Source organism: Myiozetetes cayanensis, unplaced genomic scaffold, assembly GCF_022539395.1.
Source record: "Myiozetetes cayanensis isolate MyiCay16 unplaced genomic scaffold, myiCay2020 scf18, whole genome shotgun sequence".
NCBI classification, from domain to species: Eukaryota; Metazoa; Chordata; class Aves; order Passeriformes; family Tyrannidae; genus Myiozetetes; species Myiozetetes cayanensis.
This window is the reverse complement of record NW_026087389.1, coordinates 389053-410348: the sequence shown is the minus strand read 5'-3', so window position 1 is coordinate 410348 and position 21296 is coordinate 389053. Positions and strand designations below refer to the sequence as shown.

At 53.6% G+C, this 21296-nt stretch overlaps 4 protein-coding genes across 4 annotated transcripts in view; 3 read left to right on the top strand and 1 right to left on the bottom strand.

Annotated features, from left to right (window-relative positions):
• The window catches only part of IFT122 (intraflagellar transport 122), a 31748-nt gene extending 31574 nt beyond the window's left edge, over positions 1-174 (top strand). The window contains exon 30 of the transcript XR_007628646.1: positions 36-174. The gene's annotated coding sequence lies outside the window, so the exon portion shown is untranslated. The remainder of the gene's footprint in view (positions 1-35) is intronic.
• A 3664-nt stretch (positions 175-3838) lies between these two features.
• RHO (rhodopsin) lies at positions 3839-6746 on the top strand. The gene is made up of 5 exons (XM_050312732.1): positions 3839-4208; positions 5113-5281; positions 5396-5561; positions 5786-6025; positions 6417-6746. The coding sequence occupies exons 1-5, from the start codon at positions 3848-3850 to the stop codon at positions 6534-6536; spliced, it is 1056 nt and encodes a 351-aa protein (XP_050168689.1). The 5' UTR covers positions 3839-3847; the 3' UTR covers positions 6537-6746.
• A 3070-nt stretch (positions 6747-9816) lies between these two features.
• Positions 9817-11123, top strand: LOC126638944 (protein B4). The gene is made up of 3 exons (XM_050313276.1): positions 9817-10119; positions 10195-10464; positions 10543-11123. The coding sequence occupies exons 1-3, from the start codon at positions 9817-9819 to the stop codon at positions 10990-10992; spliced, it is 1023 nt and encodes a 340-aa protein (XP_050169233.1). The 3' UTR covers positions 10993-11123.
• Positions 11124-12777: 1654 nt separating this feature from the next.
• PLXND1 (plexin D1) overlaps positions 12778-21296 on the bottom strand; it is an 86202-nt gene continuing 77683 nt past the window's right edge. The window contains exons 38-42 of the mRNA XM_050313275.1: positions 20902-21065; positions 19350-19497; positions 16973-17113; positions 16065-16139; positions 12778-15454 (exon numbers count right to left, since the gene is read on the bottom strand). Coding sequence (XP_050169232.1) covers positions 15338-15454; positions 16065-16139; positions 16973-17113; positions 19350-19497; positions 20902-21065 — 645 coding nt within the window. The 3' untranslated portion in view covers positions 12778-15337. The remainder of the gene's footprint in view (positions 15455-16064; positions 16140-16972; positions 17114-19349; positions 19498-20901; positions 21066-21296) is intronic.

Sequence of the window (21296 nt, the reverse complement as noted above, 5' to 3'; positions counted from 1 at the left end):
ATCTTGAATTTCTTTTTCCTTTCTATTCCATTTAGGCAAGAAGAGAGTTAAAATGTAGAGCCCTTCAAGTGTAATCTGCAAAGTTCCACTGCTCTTGGCACTGGGGGAATCTCACAGCCACCCTGGGGTGGAGGATGGTTCAATCTGTGTGGAATTCACCCGGTTAAAGCGCAGGATTTCAGATTGTGCGTACCTGAGCATACCTCTGAGCGTTCCTGAGCTCCCACCGTCCCTTGGCCATGATGCTGCCATGGAGGGGTGTGCTAAGGGAGTGCTGCTGAGCAGGGTGTCCCCAGCACTGTGTCAGCCAAGAGCCGAGAGCAAGCCATGTGTGCAGGTGGGAGGACACGGACCCGCCGCCTTCTGCTCCAGCCCTTGCAGAGGCACGAGACATGTGCCTGGGTCAGTCCCAGGCAGCTCCTGAGCTCCTGCATTGGCTCGCTCTCCCCGCAGGACTGGGCAGGAAATAGGAGAGCAAAAGCCAAGAAGCATCCAGATTGAGATAAATACAGTTTAATGGTTGAAGCTGAGGCTCTGCATGCAAGCAAAGAAAAGCAAGAAGGAATTTATTCGCTGCTTCCTGGAGAGCGGGGCTCAGCATGAGTAACCATCACTTGGGAAGGCAAACACCGCAAACACAACATCCTCCCTCCTTCCTCCCTTCCTTTTTTATTTTGGAGCATGACATCATCTGGAGTGGGACAGCCCTTTGGGCAGTTGTCCCAGCCCTGTTTCTCCCTGCTCCCTGCCCAACTCTGGCCTGTTCCTGAGGGAGACAGAGCAGGGAAAAAGGAAATCCCAGTGCTGTGCAGGCACCTCTCAGCCCCAGCTAGAGCACCCAGTGTGTTCCCAGCATTGGTTTGGACAGCAAAGCAAAGCACCCCACAGTGCTGTGAAGGAAGTGAGCTCTGTGCCAGCCACACCAACGTACCCCTGGGCCAGGGAATCTCCTCAGGATGGTCACAGTCACTTCTCAGCAGTGGAAAGATTCATGTAGGTAACTGCCTGGGCTGGAGCTGGGCAGCGATGGGTCTCTTGCCTTGAAACCAGTATAAAACTGTGTCCGTGTTGCCACGAGTTCTGCTGTGATGGCAACCTGTCTGTCCCAGCCTGCCTTTGCCCTGAGTGGGAGAGGACACGGTACCGTCTCAAGCGACTGGCTGAGGTGTTTGGTGCTGGCAGAGCAGCTCCCTCGGGAGCAGCACCTTGCACATGAAATGGGATGTCTCTGCTCAAGTACCTCTGGAAAGGAAGACCCTGCAATGGCATGGCTGGGTTTCCGGGCCCTCAGTGGTTCCTGACCAAGTTTGCTTAATTTACCACTTTAAAAACATTCTGTTCTAATTACAGCTCTGCTTTCTGACTCAGCTGTCATTGTTTGCAGTGAAGACTCTGCTATTGACACGGATAAACAACGCTGTTTGACATGCAAGCCAGGGTGGAATTCGGTTCCTTCTCCTGCAACTGAGCTGGTTATGCAGAGCCAGTGGGAATAAAAAAATATAAAAATAAAGAGAAAGCGTTTGCTGTGACACAGACACAAAATGGATCAAGCAAGGAAGATTTTTTTAAAATAACCAACTCTGTGAATAAAGTCTAGCTTTGAAAACCCTACTGGGCTTTTCTGTGCAGGAACAGTCAGATCTCACATCTCATACATGTGAGACAAGGTGTTCTAGTCCAGGCTTCCCTGTGCCATGGAGCCTTCTGGCTGACTTCATGCTGAGTCATCCCTGGAGCTATAAGAGGTCCCACCACCGTGCTTTGGTTGGAAGCTGTTGTGAGCAATTTGCCCCATTCCTCTACCTCATTGCTGCCTGCCTGTCCCACTGCTGCATCCAGTGGTGACGCACACCAGCCTAAGCTCCACGCAGCAGCTGCTACCTCAGCAGTGGCTTATTGCATTAGCTTAAGGTGTATTGGGAAATAAACCTTTAATCCCTGTGTGCCCAGGTACAAGTGTGAACAGCTGCATTTGCAGTTAGAGTGGCACTGCTCTGGCCTTGGCAACAAGTGTGAGAAGTTAATTGAGAGGGCCTTAGGGTGAGCAGGGGAAGGAAGACCTTTTGGACTGTCCAGAGAGCACGGCCTGCATTGGGCTGCAGCCAGCCAGGTCTGCCCTAGTCCGTGGTGCCAGCAGTTCAGCTCTTCCCCACCTTCTCTGCTTAGAGAGAGGGTTTCCCAGCTTGGTCTCTGCTTTAGGGAGGTACAGTGCTTTGTGCTTTTTCTGTTAAACTTTTTACCAAACCAAATCACAGGGAACACTGGTAAAAACTAGACCAGGACTGGAGGAAGTTTATTAAGGCCAAGAGGACGTGAGTTTCTGCCCACCTCCCACCCATGAGCTCCAGCAGCTCTGGCACATCCTCCTGTGCTGGATGAGACCCTCGTGTTCAACTGCTCCTGGTTGTGAGGAACGCTCAACCCCAAATGCAGCCAAAACAGCGAGGGGAGGTGGGTGCTCAGCTCCCTTCCAGCCTCCCTCAGATACCAAGGGGCAGCCCTTGCCTGGCCTCCACAGGGGAACCAACTGCTACCTGCCTGCCAGCTGGAGTGTTAGTGACTGCTAGTGAGAGAGGTGGTAAACAGTGGGTGGAAAAAAAGAGAAGAGATGGAGAAAATAGCTTTGGAGCTTAAAGGATTAATCACAATACTGTGAACTGTGAGGAACCTCCAGAAGAGAGCTCCTCTGTGGTTGGCTCCTTGTGCTCACCCCTTGTATGTGTTGTCTCATTGCTTCTGAAAAATCAAGACAATATGTAACTCATCTACTGGTTGCCACAAAGAATGTTTCAAGTACAGTTGAGTTCACTGAGTGGGCAGGCAGAGCCACAGGAAGGACATGGGACGAGAGCCTCCAGTGACAGCCTCCCCTGTGAAGTTTGATGGCTATGCAAAGTTCAAGGAGACTGAAGATGTCTGTTAACCAGCATATGAGGTTGGGTGTTGGCTTCAGCTCTGAACCTCCCATCAGTGCCCTGGTCCAGCAGCCTTCTCAGCACCAGTGCAGAATGACTCCAGTCCGGGACAGATGGTCTAGATTATTTATTAGGTGTTACCAATGACTCAAACCACATGCAAAGCCAGGTACAAAGGAGATGGTACAATGGGTAACCCACCATCAGGGCCAGTGTTTCACAGTGGTGGTCAAACCTCCGCAGCCAAATCTTGAACATAAGGAGAGGTGGCTGGAACATGTGAAAGAAGAGTTGGTGACATCGCGTTCTGTGGCCTCCACAGGGGCTGTGCGGAGGACGGATCTCCAGTGGGGACTGGCTGGTGTCATGGACCCACATTCCCCTTGTGAGAATGGGGCTGGAACACCCCTCTGTCACTGAGGGACCACAACACACCCCACCTGTCCAGCCCAGCCACCATCTGCATCCCCAAACAGTCCTAGGGTGTGAACCACACACATCCCTCTTGTTAGTGAGGGATGGAAAAGAGAGAAGAGTCTTGCCAGTGGAGCTGCTGCCTGGTTTGAGCCCCCCCCAAATGAAAGGTGAGGTGCAGAGCTACCTCTTTATATGTGACCATGAACCATGGTTTCCAACAACGACAGTGCAGGCCAGAAACAGGTGTCACCTTAACACCTTCCCAGGAAAGCCAATTACCCCTGGATGATTATGATTAATAATTCTCTAAACCCTAATCGCGCTGACACTGGTGTCCAGAGCTTACCCTGGGGGCACTTTATAAGAGGTGCCTGTGGAGGGGAGCATAGCCGCTTCTCCTCAGGGTGACAGTGAAGGCTGAGAGGTGGCGGGAGCTCCACTTCAGAGTCGATCCCCCCGTGCACAAAAGAACCCCCTAAGTAAGAGAAAAAGGCACCTCACGAACCACAACCATGAACGGGACAGAAGGCCAAGACTTCTACGTGCCCATGTCCAACAAGACCGGGGTGGTGCGGAGCCCCTTCGAGTACCCCCAGTACTACCTGGCTGAGCCCTGGAAGTACTCGGCACTAGCTGCCTACATGTTCATGCTGATCCTGCTCGGCTTCCCCGTCAACTTCCTCACGCTCTATGTCACCATCCAGCATAAGAAGCTCCGGACACCTCTAAACTACATTCTTCTGAACCTGGCGGTCGCTGACCTCTTCATGGTCTTTGGAGGCTTCACGACCACTATGTACACCTCGATGAACGGGTACTTTGTCTTTGGAGTAACAGGGTGTTACATTGAAGGCTTCTTTGCCACACTGGGAGGTAAGTTTTCCAAATATTCAAAAGTCTCCTGCCAGGAGTTGCCCCAGATTTTAGGAATGAAAGGGAAGACACACAGATGATCTTGAAGAATATGGTACCTGAAAGGTCTGCTGCTGATGTGGATTGAGGCCATTGCCATGTTTCTGGGTGGGAGGTGAAGAAAGTGACAAATGGTACTTGTTTTTTTAACCTTATTTTGGGAGCCACCCGCTCAGGATCCTGAGAACCACAGTGTAGCAGTGAAAAGCCGCCAGTAGCAGATTTTGCAGCTGTTGGATTTGCACATCTACTTGGCTCACTTTCTGACTCAAGAGATGACAATTTTGTTCTTCCTGTTTGCAAGTCTGTTCCTCCAGTTTCGCGAGCACTGGTGTGATGCACAGTGGTACAGGCAAGCAGAGTTGGCTCTCCTCCCCGTGCCAGCCAGGCTTGGACCCAAACAGATGTTAAACAAAAATTGTGTGTATAAAAATGCTCTCCTCCATTCAGCTCAGCCTTCAGCCACAGCTACTGCTTTACTGATTTGATCCTTGTGGCACAAGTTTCCGAGGAAATTTCAGGGGAAATCCTGAGATGACGGGCACTCTCTACATCTCAGAGTGTGGCAGTAGGCTTGCAGGTGCAGGTGCTGTCCGGGATGAATGACGAGATCCAGCCAGGGATTTCAAAACATAGCAGCAGAGTGATTCCTGTGGGTAAGCAGTGCAGTGAGGAGGGGTTTTCTCACACTGTCCTATCACGTCTGCATTTGACCTTTGTTTATTTCTCTTTCCGATCTCTTGGTGGAGATTTAACAGCTGCCAGGGGTTGTCCTCAGGAACATCAGTCTGAGGAGGCTTGCTGCCATCACGATGTTTTTCTCTTTCTGTTGCTCAAAGTCCCTCTGTCCCCCTCCTCGGTGCAGGTGAAATTGGTCTCTGGTCGCTGGTGGTCCTGGCTATTGAAAGATACGTAGTGGTCTGCAAGCCCATGAGCAACTTCCGCTTCGGGGAGAACCATGCCATCATGGGCGTTGCCTTCTCCTGGATCATGGCCTTGGCGTGCGCGGCTCCCCCGCTCTTCGGCTGGTCCAGGTAGGGAGGGCACCAGGCCCAGCGTGGGGGGCATGGGAGCCTGGCTGGCGGCTTGGCTGTGTCTTCCAGCTGATCTCCTCTGCTGGGCACTGACCTGCTGGGCTCACCTTGCAGGTACATCCCCGAGGGCATGCAGTGTTCGTGTGGGATCGACTATTACACTCTGAAGCCAGAGGTCAACAATGAATCTTTCGTCATCTACATGTTTGTGGTTCACTTCATGATCCCGTTGGCAATCATTTTCTTCTGCTATGGGAACCTGGTTTGCACTGTCAAGGAGGTGGGTACCTGCCAGTGACGGTGGGCCAAGGGCCATCTTACTGGGAAGGGGCCCACACCAGGTTCCAGACTGGTGATAGGGAGGGCCAGGCTGGCCAGGCTGGCCCTCTATGAAGAGGGAAAGAGCAAATTCCAGATGTGCAGCTTGATTTCTGTGAGCCTTGACCCCACGTCCCTGAGTTCACTCACTGGCTCCATCATGTTTCCATTCCCTTCTGCCCTCAGGCTGCTGCCCAGCAGCAGGAGTCTGCCACCACCCAGAAGGCAGAGAAAGAAGTGACCCGCATGGTCATCATCATGGTCATCTCCTTCCTGATATGCTGGGTCCCCTATGCCAGTGTGGCATTCTACATCTTCACCAACCAGGGATCAGACTTTGGGCCCATCTTCATGACCATCCCGGCGTTCTTCGCCAAGAGCTCCGCCATCTACAACCCTGTCATCTACATCGTAATGAACAAACAGGTAAGTGGCAGGGGGTGAGACAACTACTTTTTTGTGTTTCACTTTATAACAGCTGGCAGAGAGTTATGGCGTCTCAAGCTGCCAGTGGGCTGGAGTGGGAGTTGTTTCCAGGTGATCTCATCCTGGCACATGGGAGGGTGACTGTGCAGCTCAGCCTTGGCATTGCATAAATCTCACAAATGCAAGGCCATTCAGCCTAAAATGATGCGGGTGCTGGGTTGATGGAGGAGCTGGGGCTTCAGTGAGCAGGGCTGGCAGTAGTCAGTGGGGCAGGAGACTCCACTGGCATGGTGCCTCCTGCGCTGTGGTGCTGGGGGCTTCCAAGCAGCTCTGCTTGGAACAGAGCTGCCTCGTGTCCGCCTGCCTCACACCGGGCTTCCCTCTCTCCCAGTTCCGTAACTGCATGATCACTACCCTCTGCTGTGGCAAGAACCCACTGGGAGATGACGACACGTCTGCTGGCAAGACAGACACCTCCTCTGTCTCCACCAGCCAGGTCTCTCCTGCCTAGGCCCCACCTGGGCCAGTCCCTGGGGTGTGCATCGCCACCCCAGAGCATGAACTTAGTCCCACCGCCGCCACCACCACCTGCCCCTGCTTTGCCACGGCCGAGGCCCTGTGGGGCGGGCTACTCTCTCCTGGCACTAGGAACCCTGGGAACAAGGCTGAAAATGTGTACACACGTTTTGTAATTAAAATGCAAAGGCTTAGCTCCTCTGGCGTATATCCGTGAGTTTCTGTTGACTTGCTGAGAGCTCATGCCCCTGCCACGAGTGCAGATCCTGGGTCGGACAGCCCTGCCATGCCTGGACTGTGGCAGAGCTGCCCTCACCTCTCTCTCCCCACCTTGACACCCTGGCCAGGGCACGTCCTTCCTCTGCTGCTGCCAGGGCTGGAGCTGGGGCCACCTCCCGTCTCTGCCGCTGGAGATGGATCCCAGCCAGTGCCACGCAGCTGCTCGGCCCTGCCATGCTCCAGCTGCCTGGAGCAGGTTTGGCTGCGTCAAGGTGTCCCTGGCCCTGCCAGGTGCTCCCAAATCCAGCCCTGCCCCACCTCCAGCCTGTCAGAAGTGCCTGGGGGCACTGCATCCCCTCTAGGGGGACAGGACAGATACAGGTGCACATGGGCCCTTCTGTGCTGCAAGGGTGAAGGCCGTGGATCCTGCCCAGCAGGCAGACAGCACGGAGGGCCCTGCCAGCCCAGCCCAGCCCAGCACAGCCCAGCCCAGCCCAGCCCAGCCCAGCCCAGCACAGTACAGCCCAGCCCAGCACAGCCCAGCCCAGCACAGCCCAGCCCAGCACAGCCCAGCACAGCCCAGCACAGCACAGCACAGCCCAGCACAGCACAGCCCAGCACAGCACAGCACAGCACAGCCACGTGCAGCCGCAGTGCTCAGAGGTGGCTCTGTGCTCACTCCTGCAGCACTGGCAAAGCAGCACGTGGACAGTTTGTACCCTCAGCAGCAGCCCCACTCCATATCCCCCAGCAATCTTTCTCACAGTCCCACCCGTCATCTTTAGGCATCTTTGGACCCCCAGGGCCAAGCTCCCAACACGCTCCCCCGCACCCCTCCCTGTTTGGGCTGCGGTCAGTTTGGCCTCAGCCCAAGAGGAGGTTTTGGGCAGCTCTTGTGCTGTTGAGGCTCGCTGGGCTCAGGGCTGAGCTCCCCCACGCCGCAGCAGGCGGGACGCGGCAGCATATGGCTCAGCGACATCGACATATGTTCGAAGCACTGCAAGATGGCATATTGCAATTGTAGCACTGTTCTTCATTTTTATTTTTAGCTCAGTTATACAAATAAGATGTTTTTCTCCCTGTTCAGTGTTATCAACATTTGAAACTATTTTTGTACATTATTATCCTCTCTGATTTCTAATCCTATGCAGCTTTGCAAGGACTAATAGGGAACATATAGAGCCCATGCAAGTTAAACCCTTAATAAAGAGCAATTTGCAAGTACAATTCTCTCATTATTTTTTTTTATCAATACTTCTGCATATTCAGTGAAATCTAAGGATTAGAGTTTTATGAATAATTCAGTGTTTAGGCTGATGTCTGATTCATGTACTTCAAATCTGGGAGGTGGTTTTGGAGCAAAGAGGAAGAAGAATTTGGTGTTTATTTGATGTCCATGGGGCTGTGCTCCACAGGAGTGTGGCAATGCCTGGCACTGCAGCTCACCTACCCGTGCAGGACCAGCCCCAGCACACAGCCTGGCCCCAGCACAGCCTGCAGGCTGTCACTCCTCACCATACCCAGCCCTACAGCTACTGCTGGTGGTGCTAGCAGCAAGCAAGGGTTTGGGACCCCCCTGCCAGTTCAGCTGGGTACCAGAGGCATCACAGAGCTGCCAGAGAGGTGATGGATGGATCTAGGCGGCCCTGCCGCCCTCCGGTGTCCCCACTGTCTGCTTCCTGGGGAATTTGGATATGGACTGGAAATGGAGCAGGGAACAGGCTGGTGGTGCTGGTCTGGGGGGGATTGGGCATGTGGTGCTCCAGCCATTCGGTCTCACTCACAGCTGCCAGACCTGGCTCCTGCTGCCACCTTAGCCAGGATCTGGCCCTCAGGCTCAAGTGGTGGGCACAGACCTTGATGAAAGTCTCTGTGGGCAGCAGTTTGCAGGTCCATTACCATGGTGACAGGTTTGCTGAGGTGGCCATGAGCCAGCCCTGCCATAGTATAATCCTGGCTCGCAGCTTCCTCATCTTTCGGACAGATAACGCACATGAAAGCCCCGTGAGTCTCCTGTGTAAAGAGGGAAGGATTGATGGGGCACTGGGGAGGAACACAGCAGTCCCCAAGGTGGGGACATCTGTGCTGTTCCTGCACCAAAGAACTGCCAGTGATTTCCTTAGGCTCACCTTGTCAGCACAGGCAGCAGCAGAGAGGGGGACATGGAGGGAACATAGCTGTCCATGTCCAGGGCTAGGAGTGCTCTCCCTGAGCATGGTGGGATTCAGTGCATGGGGTGAGTGGTCATCCTGCTTATGAACATGCTCACGGAGATAGTGGGGGGGAGTCACTTCTCCTGCCTTTTTGCTGACTAACCAAGCAGCTCTTCATTTTCCTCCTCTCCTTTGTGGGATTGTTTTTTCACCCCATTATCAGACCTCTGCTTCTGAGTGAGGCAAAGGAAGATAGTACATCTCACCAGCACACTGGGAACAGGTTTGTGTGGGCCCCATGCTGCAAGCTGGCTCCCCATGCACCCCAACACCCACCCAGCAGTGGATGGGTGCCTTTCCCCTGCCTCTTCAGGGCAATCATTCCACAAACTCCCAGTCCCTCATCCTTCTCCAAACTCACTGCTCAGGTCTGCCCTTTCTCCCTCCAGCCCCTCACAAAGCGCTGGCAAAGGGCACTTGACTTCCCAGCCCCCAGCTCCCACCTGGGTTGGAGACCAGACCAATTAGAAGCTGCCAACCAGCTGCCATTCAGGCTGCTCATGAGATAAATTGCAGGGAGGCGATCTGGGCCTAAAGAGCAGCAGTCAGTGGTGCTGTTGGTGGAGTTGTGGCTGCCCGTGGGCTGGTGTGTTCTGCTATGGAGCCTCAGATGGGTAAGGGGTCTGCAAGTGCTACAGGGTCTTGCAGAGCTGGGTCTCTGGGGAGTCTCAGCTGTGGCTCTAGGGCTCGCTTTGGCTTCTGGTGGGGCTGGGGCTTGGTTTGAGCTGTAGGGGCCGCAGTCCCTGTGAGGCTGCAGGGATGAGCAGGGTTATGGCTGCTCAGCTTCCGGGGGCTTTGCAGCCCTTGGGGTGTGAGTGTCTCGGGGCTGGGCCTCAGGCTCAAATGGTGTCTCTTCCAGCAGCTGAAGCTGCTGGTGAAGCCCAACTTCCAGGTCCACCGGTCCTGGACCGTGTGGCCCGACGCCCTTCAACCCTGCAGATGGTCAAAGAGGCACTGCAGGCCCAGGATGAGAAGAAGGGTGCTTCTGTCTTCACTATCAAGCAATTCATCCTGGCCAAGTACCCCACCGAGGATCCTGTCCGGCTCAAGTACCTGCTGAAGCAGGCACTGAGCAAGGGGCTGAGCCGTGGGGAGCTGGTGCGGCCCCGCAACTCCTCTGCTGTGGGGGCCACCGGCACCTTCATGGTGAGCAGGGGCTGCCAGGGTGGCTGGGGGCTGAGGAGCTGCCTGGGCCCACTGACACCCTGCTCTCACCCCCAGTTAGCACCCAAGGACCTGCAGCACAAGCAGCATCCAGGCCAGGCAATTCTTGAGAGAGGACGGGCCCTGAAGCCAGGACAGAAAGGAGGGACCACCAAGGACCCCTGTGCCCCTGTGGCTGGTGCACAACAACGAGGTAAAGGGCTTCTAGGGCATGAGTCACCCTGTGCTGCCTGGCCCCACCAGGACTCATCCACCACCCTGTCTGCAGGTACCGCAAAGCAGCAGCTGACAGCCACGAAGCAGAAGCCAAAAGCAAAGCCCACGAATGTGAGTAGGTGACGGCAGTGGGGCTGGGTGGCTCGTGGCACGGCAGCACCCTGAGATGCTCTGTTCCCTTCCCTCCAGGCCCAGCCACAAGCTGCAGTGAAGCCCGGGAGCGATGGAGCAAAGCCTCGGCGAGCTGACCACCATCCCCAGGCCCCCGGCACGGGGTCTTCAGGGCCCTTGAGAGCTGCCACCTGCTCCCGGGCCCCTGGCACAGGGTGTTTAAGGCCCCCACGAGCTGCTGACCACCCCCAGGCACTTGGCAAAGGACGCTCAAGGCCCGGTGGGGCTGTGGCTGCTGAGGATGCAGGAAGGAGCAAAAGCAACAGCTGTGCAGGGGTAAAGGGGCCCCAAAAAGTCCCTGGGGGAAAGAGCAAGGGGAAGGTTCCCAAGGGAGCACAGCAGGAGGCCCCCAAGGCACAGAAGGGTCAAAGCCAGGCGAAGAAGCCCCGGGTGACCCCAGGAGCTACGCAGGGGGAAGCCAGGCTGCAGAAGGCAGCCCCCTCTGGAGAGGGCAGAACGGCTCTGTAGGGGGGCTCGGACAGTCCCACTTAGCCCTGCTTCACTGGCCCCAGGTCCTTGGGGTCTGGGCTGTTTTTAGTCCCTAGGACAGATTTTAACTCTGTTTACCTTTTTCTAATAAAGCTTATTTACTCACCTCATGGAATGGCCTGACTGCTGCCCTGGTTGTGGGTCCCTGTGCTCCCATTTTCCATGGCCTCATCCTGCATGGCATGGTAGTGAGTTGATACTGCAGACAGCTGCCTCTCTGCCTGCCCTCATGGAGAGGTGCCCTGTCTGCCCTGTGTCCCCAGTTGTGGTGCCAGGGGTATGCTGGGCTTTGGGGACTGTGTGTTTGTGCAGGCTGGCACTGATGGCCTGGGCAGGGGCCCTGGGACCCATGGAACACAGCATGCTGGCACCCCCAGGAATGAAGCTCAAGCTTGGCCAGTCTTGCTGGTGTGGACTGTGTAAGGTGTCGAGCCCTCTGCCCTCTTGGCTGCCCTTGTGCTGATGCCTGGCTGAGCTGGGATTACGAGAGTGCCAGGGTGGCAGGTCTGGGTGCACACCTTGGTCCCCAGCACCGGGGGTAGCTGCGTGTGCTCTAACTATAGTAAGATAGAGGTGTTTTAGGGCTCAATAAATGAGTTTGAGGTGCTTGCTGCAGCCCACAGCATAGTTTGTGCTCTTGTTACCTGTTTGTGGCACAGTTCCCACACACAAACCTGTCTTGTGAGCTCCTGTGGGTCATATGACACTTTCCTTTAATAGATTCAAATGCCTGAATTTCTCTTGCTCTGCCCAGAGCAGAGCCCTTCTGAAGGTCAGGTTGATCATGTAAAGGGTTACAGTCCTCCTGGGTGGGAGAAAATAAGTGGAAGTAAAACTCTTCCTAAAGAGGATTTCACTAATCTGCAGCTGGCCTTGCCAATGCCCTCCAAGGCTCCTGGCCTTGCTCTGGAGCTTAAGCAAGAGCTGAGCAAACTAACTTCTCTTTAAACTTCAGCCTTGACTATGTTGATCCATCTTTAATGGAGCTGGAACTTGTGTCCCTCCAGGGACGGGCGGGAATATGGCAGCAGTAACTGGGCTGAGTTCACTGGATTCACTGATAGTAGTGGCCTCACAGAGCCCCACTCGCCCATGTGGCAATGTCCCAGCTGAGCAGGGAAGGGGCTGTGTCCTCCCTCCTCACCAGCTGCAGTGTGAAATGCGCAGCTCTCTTGCTTTGAGAGGCCAAATCATTTAATGACTGGATTTAGCTTTACTAAGAAACAACTTCCTAGCAGGAGAAGAAAATCCCTCCAGTGTCTGGAAAGTGCAGCTTTTACTGGGGGAGATGGAAGAGCATGGATTTAGCAATGCCATGCTTATTAAGGCCCCTGGGCTGTAGCTGGTGTCAGGGTGCTGAAGCTGCAGCCTCTTGTGACACTGCAGGGAGGTGCTGGCTCCCCAGGGCTGGAGGGGGGCACTGTGCCATGGGCCGGGCACCTGGAAGAGGTAAGGGTGCCCAGTCCCAGCTGCTGCTGTGGGGTTACTGGTCTTCACGTGCACAGCACAGTGTGGGTCAGTTCGGGTGCCAGTCGTCTGCTCCCGTGCCTGTTCCAGTGGGAGCCATGGCTGTGGCAGTGTGCGTGGCCACAGCGAGCTCTGCAGCTCGCAGAGGTACAAAGCTGTCTCCTGAAGAAACAAGGGAGTTCTCACTGACCTGCTGACCCTGCCCATGGTGTGTCTCGTACATGCAAGGCTCGTCTGTGCAGGTGTCTTCCATGGGTGTATTCTGCATGCACAGGGGCAGGAACTGCACTCCACAGGTTCAGCACCTTGTTTTATTACAAAGATAGGCTTTGCCAGGAGTCTGCCACTTCCACTACACAGCAGGTAAGGGCACTACATCCACAACACGTGCCGAAGTTGAAAAACATGTTACAAAGGGCTCGGGGGTTCAAGGCAATACAACACTACAAACCCTCGAGCTTTTGCTCTGCTAAAGTTGTTCCTTTACATGGTTGTAGCAAATATTTCTTTTTTTTTTCCTTTTCTTTTTTTTTCCTTTTTTTTTGCTTTGATAAAAATTAAATAATAAAGCAATAGTCTCAATACACAGCCCAGTCACAACACCTGGAGGCAAACTCTGCTTGCTCTTGACTCACTTGTATCCTTTCCCTTTAACAAACAACATGGGGCTATAGCTCCATCACCTTTTCCCTGCCTCCAACCAAGCTCAACATTCTCTGCTACCTTGCTCCTTCTTGCCCTTGCCTTCCCTGCACTGGGCCTGCCTAAATCTCTGGCAGCTATTCACAGTTTCTAACAGAAAAAAAATTCAAAATAAAATGTAGCCCAGCTACATTCTTAAGAGTTTATATTCTGAAGCCACATCCTCAGTAAAGACATTGAGACCTCCACAGTGTAAGTACTTTTTCTGTAGTTCTCTTTAAAAAAACCCCTCTGTTCTTCCCCTTTCCCTTCCCTCCCTTACCCCCTTTTAACGTACTGGATAAAGTCTATCATTTGTTTTAAAATAGATATCTATGTACACATACACGACTCTGATATTCCGGTTTCTGACAAATGTGGCATTACTGGAAACAGTGGAATGGAGGCCACCTGTCCATGGCAGAGAGTCACCCAGGAGGACTTTTGGTGAACAGTTATCTAATACCAGGCTGCATCATTGTCAGTTGGATGACTAACAAAGGCTCCCCTGACACCCTCCTGCAGTGAGGTAGTAACTTTTTTCTTTGTTTCTTTCCTATTTGGCAGTCTGAAGCATGGCATCCGCAGTGGGTCAGCCCTGTGGGCAGGAGCCTTTGCCCATGCAGGAATGCTGGCTTCGAGCCCATGGCGCTGGCTGTGTCCAGCCTCTTCAGAGGGGCCTGTGTGACACCGGAGACCAGAGCGGTCACAGCTCCCCAGGCTGCAGGAAGGAGAAGGGGCCACCAAGCTGGGATGGGGGATTGCCCCAGTGCAAGTGCCACAGTGCAGCACTGGGGTTTCTGGTCTCGCATGAGGTCCATTTGTCTGCCAGTGGGACCCTCCCACTGACCCCGGCCTAGGCCTTGAACACTCTCTCCCTTAGTCTGCAGCTCGGGACACTGGAAGTGCTCTGCTGGCCTGCATCGGTGCTGGGCTGCCAGGACTTGGGTCCAGTCCCTCTGCCTTTAAAGTCTGAAAACAGGCTGGCCATGCAGCCAAGCCCCCCTCTCTTGGCTGCTCTTAGGTATCAGATATGGGGGCTGGGCCTGAAGCACGCAGAACAAGCTGCTTTGGGAGACACCTCTGCAGCACCGACCTTGTGTTCGGTGATGGCCGTGGGGAGAGGCAGAAAAAGAGAGAATGCTACCTGGTGTTTGCCCTGTGTGGCTCGAGGCCATTGCCACAGGGCTCTCAGCAGGACCTGGCCCTGTTGGCATGAAAGGCATTACTGGGGCCAAGGTGGGGCAGTGCCACAGACACAGGTTGAGCCAGTGCAGCGAGGCTGGGAGCAAGGGGCACTGTCTTTCCCTCACCCTCTGTCTGCATCTGGTCTAGACAGGACCATGCCTGCGGCCAGCCGGCTGGGCAGTGGGATATTTGCCTACCCACTGCACCTCCAGCTTGCTGTGCATGAGAGACAAGAACCCAGGGAAGGGGGAACAGCCCTTCCCACACTGTCTTACACGGACTGCACTCCCTCTGGCACCCAAACAGCTGTCTCTGTTAAGGATAAAGTGCTTTCACCACGCCTTAGCTGCTTGGGAAGCAATTGCTTTGTCTCAGCCCCAAGTTCCCCATGTTGCCCAAGTCTCAGATGGAGGGGCAGTTATGTTTACACATACAGTACAAAAATCAAAAGGCACAAAAATACACAGAATGCAGCAGATAGTGAACAGCTGATAAGAGTCCCTGGTGTTCAAAAAACAAGGATGTAGGAGGGATGGAGTGGAAGGGAACTCAGGCGTTGCTCTGATGGCCTATGCTGTCTCTACTCATTACTTCCCGAGGTGACCCTTCTGCTTTGTGTCTGTTGTTCCAGCCTCTGCAGCCCCATCCCTTGTCCTGAGGAGCCACACACAGGGATGCAGGGAGCACTGACTGCTCGGGCGCTGACCAGAGGGAAGTGGTGAACTGAGCTTGCCCCAAGTGTTACACCTCCATTTCTGGCTGGCAACAGCAAATAAATTATGGGTGCCACAGTGCATACCAGAGGAGTTTGAGCTGCTCTGAAAGATGTCTTGTGGCTTCTTGTGATGTGAGGAAGGCCTTCGGCCATGGTCAGGCCCACCCCCACCACAAGGCTGGTTTGAGGATGACCACGGTGTGCCTGAGGCTGAAGGCAGGTCCCCTGTGGCACTGTGCTGCGAGAAAGGTCACTTCCAGGGCTGCAGCCGGCCTAGGCTTCGCTGCAGCACTCGTAGATGTTATCCTCCATCAGCGCAATCACTTGTTCGAATTTGTGCTGGAGCTGCGTGCGCTTCGTTGTGGGGTTGGCATCCAGGGCAGCCACGATCTGTGGGTGACACGGGCAGGTGGGTGGATAAGGCAGTGTAGGGGTGCCCACCTGCCAGCCCAGTTCCCGCCACCAGCCCTCTGGAGCCCAAATCCCAGCCACAGCTGGAAAGCCCACCCTGCCCTACAGCCCCTGCACAGCTGCTGTCTTAGGGCACAGCTGGGTCCTTGGTCAGGGTTGGAAGAGGAAATGCTCTGCAATAATAGAGCTGAGGGCACAGCGCCAGCCTGCGGGGTGCAGGGGCCAGCCAGGGCCACTGCCTTGGTGGGGGCGGAGGGTGCAAGTTACTTTGGGGATGGGAGGACTGTATCTGCATGTTCTGCTCTCTTGAAAGCACCTACACATCAGACAGCCCCGCTTGTCTGGCCCAGTCAAACGCCACTAAGATCTGCTGTGAATAGGTGGCCTTCTCTTCCAAGAAGTTACCAGCCAAGGGACGTAGAGTAGGTGCATCTGCATGTGCACCTACTACATATGTGCTGGGATTATGCAAACCCTGATAACTCCTGTTCTGTGGGAACAGGTGCAAATGTCTGACTGTGGGGTTACCATAGCTCTGGTTCCTCCCTCCAGGGCATGCTGGGGCCCGAGTGCCCTGAAATCCACTCACCTGTGAGCGGTATCTCTTGGCATATTTGTATATCTCGGCCATGGCCACGTTGGTGTTGAACTCATTCCGGTATTTCTTTATAAAGACAGAAAAAAGAGGGGATAATATTAACAGGATGCAGCAGGTGAGTTTCAGACCAGCCAGCCTGCACCAACTACATTAAAAGCAGGTTTTGCCTGGGTAATTTTATTACTGTTGCATTCATGCAGCCAGATTCTTGCCTTTTTCCTTTAACCAGGGTGCATTTGCTTACATCAGGACAGGTCTCCATCTTTTAAAAGCCAGCCTTAAATAGATGCTCTGGGTAGCACTGCTTACCCCTCCAGGCCCAAAGCCATTTCACAGGAGGGCAGCACATCAGCTGGGCTGCAGAATGTCGACAGAAAAATCCTGCTCAGTGCCTAAAGCTAGAACATCTAGGGAGAAAGTCTGATTTTGAGGAATCCGCAGTGCATCACTGGCAGAACTCTGATCCAGAGGGTGATTGCCAGCTTCTGTGGCTGGTACCAGGGCTGGCTGCCAGCAGCTGCCTGGGACTTGGGGCTGGCCCTGGCAGTTGCACCCAGGGGCCAGCTGGCCGGGGGGGCTGCAGCACTGCAGAGAGCCTTGTCCAAACTTCCTGAATTTTTGGCACTGAATTTCACGCTCAGCTCCCAGTGGTGCCAGAGTTAGTTAGGCTCAAGTGAACTCGTGGGTGTTTACTGCAGCTCTGGCAGTAATTGAAGATGCTTGGAATTAGGTCAGATGAAGTTTATATGTGGAAGTTTGAGGCAAAATATTCTTTCTCGTGTGCTCCTTCTAGCATCCAAGCAGTAGCTGAGTGCAGCCTATCTGCATTCCCTGATGCTCCGAGGTGACAGTAGGACACCAAGCCTGGAGACCCAATCCCATCCCCTCCCTCCGCTTACCCGCGACTCCTCTGCGAGGTGGGCGTTCATCTCCTGCTCACTCAACGGGGACATGTCGTGGATTTGCTTGTAGTATCGCTGCACTATCTTCCTGTACTCGGGGATCTCCTTGGCATACAGCAGTTTGTTGGTCGGGGAGTCCTAGAGCGAGGGTGAAAGACTAAAATGAAGCCCCGTGTTGTTCCTGGCTGAAAACTTTGTCCTGCTGCTTGACCAAAGAGCTGACCGTCCATCAGGTAGGGACCTCAGCTACTGCTAGGTACGGGTTCTGCCTTTAGTCCTGGCTGTCACCAGGCAGGACTGTGGGGGAATGGCACCAACGCACCGAACACATGGCCTCAGATACATCAAGGATCTGCAGATGGGCACCATGTGCCTGCAGAGCTAGAGCACTGTCTCGCTGCCCTTCATCCTAGCACGAACTGAACATCTGTCAGCTCAATGCCAGAGAAGGGGGTTGGTGGGGATGTGTTCTAAGTTGCAGTAAGAGCAGACTAAAAGCATGCCCAGGGTCAGGGTGGTTTGCTGACAGGTGATACTCTGCAGGTGAGGTAGCAGCCCTGCTCCAGAGCAAACACTTGTGCTCCATGGCACACAGTGTGTTGAAACTAGCAACAAGGAAAGGGCTTCTGCATGCAGTTGCTGGGGTCTCTTGAGCAGCCAGCCTGATTTAAACCAAAGAACAAAGCTATCTTACAAGCTGAACTTTGTCAGTTGAAATGTTGCTCTTGGATTTTTCATGTAGCTTTGATTTATTCTGCATTGGCTAACCCAGCCTGCCTGGCCTAAATTGAGTGCACGTAATGTAATTAACAGAGAATACTGAATAGTCTTGATTAATGTCAGCTTGGACACAGCAGCCTTAACCTCCCAGCCACACGACTGGGTTGTACCAGTGGAGGCGCAACCCTGCTGCTCTCCTTGCAAAAATAGTGTGAATGATTTTAACCTCAAGGCAATCCTGCCCTGCTGATATCATTACCCTGGGAATGAACTTGACTGACTGGCCTAGTGTTGGATCCCCAAGGGGAAGTGCCTCAGACATTGAGGGACGCAAGATCAGCGTGTCCTGCCACTCTGACACCGGTGTGTGGGGCTGCTCTCCAGTTGGAGAGGGGACCTGCCGAGGAGATGGTGCGGGGGGTTGCAGGCAGCATCCTTGGCTGTGGCAGGCAGGAATAGGGGAGCCCGGGGTGACTGCAATCTGCTGCTGCAATCTGTAGCATGGCTAATGCTGTGAGAGAAATGGGAAATGGGCACCAGGCTGTGGCACCAGATCCCACAGCAGTTTATTTTCAAACCCAGTGACAAGGCATTACGGGAACATGGCCAACTCACAGACCCTGCTCACAGTATTATTTTTTTTTCCCTTGGAAGCACAAAGGAAACCCATGCTGCCTCTTTTTTAAATTATTTTTTAAATTTGTGTCTGATTTGTCTGTATTATGAAGAGATGGGCACTGGTTTATTAACTGCTTGTGCACTGTAGATGTACAGACTGAGTCTGTTCTCACTTTTTCAGTATTGAGAGCAATGTGCTGAAACCAAGGGAAGAATCCAGTCTGGAAAATGCTCAGTGATACACTGCATGTACATGCAAGCTGATTTTTAGGATGAGGATTTATTCTTCCCACATTACTCAACAATTCCTTCACTTATGCTATTGTATTCCTGAAAAATGTTTCCATCTGCTGTCTGACTCCAGCTGACCCCTCTTCCCCTCATCCGCTGCTTGACAAGGACAAATGGTAGATGTTTCATAACACATGCAAAAAAAAGACCAAAACCCAAACAAACAAAAAATCAAGCGCTCATTAGATCTTCCTCCAGCATTAACCTCTCGCAGCAAAGGCTTCCTGCAGCTCTGGGGCTGGGGGTACAGTGCCCACCCGCAGGGTCCCCCTGCATCACACCCTGCAGCCGACAGCGTCCGGGGCGGGGTGGGCGATTTACAGCGATTTTTTAATGAAAATTACGTCGGGAAGTTTCAAATGTCAACACCGCGCTCAGCCAAGGTAGCGGGGGGAACAGAGAACAGAAAACATGTGCATGGGTTGTCCTGCTGCTGGCTGGTCCCACAGGACCATGTGCAGGCCCTGAGGGTGGGAGAGGGGACCTGGTCTGTGCAGCCTCGCATTTCTCGGGGCAGGCTCAGCTCCCCCGGTGTGGGGCTCAACCTGAATGAAGGGGTGGGGAAGGAGGGGAGAACGCACCCCTGGAGACAGCCAAAACTCAGCTGCATGAGCCCAAGCAATGGCTCCAGCCACTCCTGCTGTGGGGAAGCCTGGCTGGTGACCTCTGCCAGTCCTTGCCGACCCAGACTGGTCTGTGTCTCTGGCTGCCCAAGGAGGAGCGCGGTGCCCTCTCCAGACAGTACCTTGCCCAGCTGCAGGTCAGAGAGAGAGCAGGCGTCGATGAAGGCCTGGGCAATCACAGACAGACAGGCATCGATGTGGTCTGTTTTGTCAATGTCAAAGACGAACTGGGGGTTTTTCAGGATGTTGACCCAAAACCTCAGTGGAAGGCTGCAAAGAGAAGAATCCAGGAACACACACCAAATGAATTTTTGTGTTTCAGAGGGACAGGGGAGGAAATGCAGGAAAGATGATGATAGAAAGTGAATAGTGGAGAGAAAAAGCTAAGGAGCCAAATTCTACCATTTAATAACCCCAGTACAGACCCCTGCCCCAAGAGAGGGGCAGGAAAGCGCCTTCGCCCCAGAGACATTTCTACAGGCTGGAGGATGCAGCACAGACAGGTAGGCGATTGCATGTAGAGCCTCCTCTGGGCACACACACCCCTGTTCCTTCGGCAGTTCCCGAGGCAGCCGTGGGCCTGGAGATGCACCAGCAGCTCTGCCTGTGAGGAGCTGTTGAGTCAGGCTTCCTCCCCTTGCTGCTGTTTGGAGCAATGGTGTCACTGGCTTTCCCCTCTTCCCTGACAGTAACCATCATGTGATTATGATGGTGAGCCTGGCCCCATGAAATGCATTTCATGTGTCTTATTTTCTGCTCTCTCATAATTTTCTTCTTCAATTACTTCACTCCTCATCTGGCCACAATGCAGCTTCAGTCCATTGCTCGACCATCCTACTGTCCCTCCATGGCAGCTGAGGAGCAAAAGCCACTGCAAGTCTTTGCTCAACAGGCCTAATGAAGGTAGCAAAGGGCAGGCAGATCTGTATCCCAATGGTTGTGCCTTCATGCCTGCTTTCCCAGCCAAATTTGGTTTCAATTTTCACACACTGGGCTGGAAACAGTTACTATCCCCATAACCTGAGAAGCTCTGAGCCTTTCCTGGGTTCTCCCTCCAAGCCCCCTGCTCTTCCTGGTCAAAATCTCTGCTTTCTTTCCTGGTTTATTTCCCCTGCACTTTGACTCCCCCACCCAACTCCCACTGCTCATCACATTCCTCAGCACCACTCTGGTTGGTCCCAGTGCTGCAGTGCCCACCAGCATGCCATTATCACAGCATCAGCTCCCAGAGTCCCATGATAAGTCAGAGATAAGTCAGGAAAATTGTCCCTGAGGGCTGAAAAGCCAGAAAGCAAATGAAAAGGATCCAAATATGCTGGTTTTAAAACATCCATGACTCAGTCTCAGATCTCCAGTGCTTGGAGCTAACACCACTGCAGTGTCCTGTCATCCTGTTTCTCCTTTCATTATTTGTGTTAGTGTGCCAGTTCCTTCTGCCCTTTATCTGTCCTTGCCTCCTCTTCCAACTTGCTGCTCCCCTGAGCTCCATTTTTGTTTAACACTCTCCAAGCCTGTCTTTAGCCTCATCTTTTGCTGCCATCTCTGCCACCCTCCCTGTTTTCCAAGTCCCTCTTCTACTTTTAGCAACCTAATGATTGGTCTGGGACACCAGGGCTGTGCAGCTGCTGCTCCTGAGAGATGGAAGGAAGAAAAGAAAGATTTCCTCTTCCAAACCTGTTGGTCTTCCAGATGTGCAGAGTGTCAGGGTCTGTGATCCCTCTCTTCTCTGCTTGCTCCTCTAGGAAGTCAAAAAAATACTTCACGGCCACAGGCGGTTTATCATCTCGGATACTGAGAATGGCTTTGAACAAGTCATCCAGGAACTTCTGGAGTGTGCCCTGCAGGACAAGGACATACTGGAGCCTGGGGAGAGCACCCGTGTCCAGGAGAATAGCAGAGGGGCTGCCACTGCTGTGCACAGGGGGAAACCCTTTGCTACCAGTTGGTTAAATCAGAAGAAGTGGATACCAAAGCAGGGAGGGAAAGGTTTGTTTGTGCATAGTGATATAATTAACTTGCATTTGGGTTTAATTTCTTTTGGCACTAAGATTTTCTTTTTTACTGCTGGA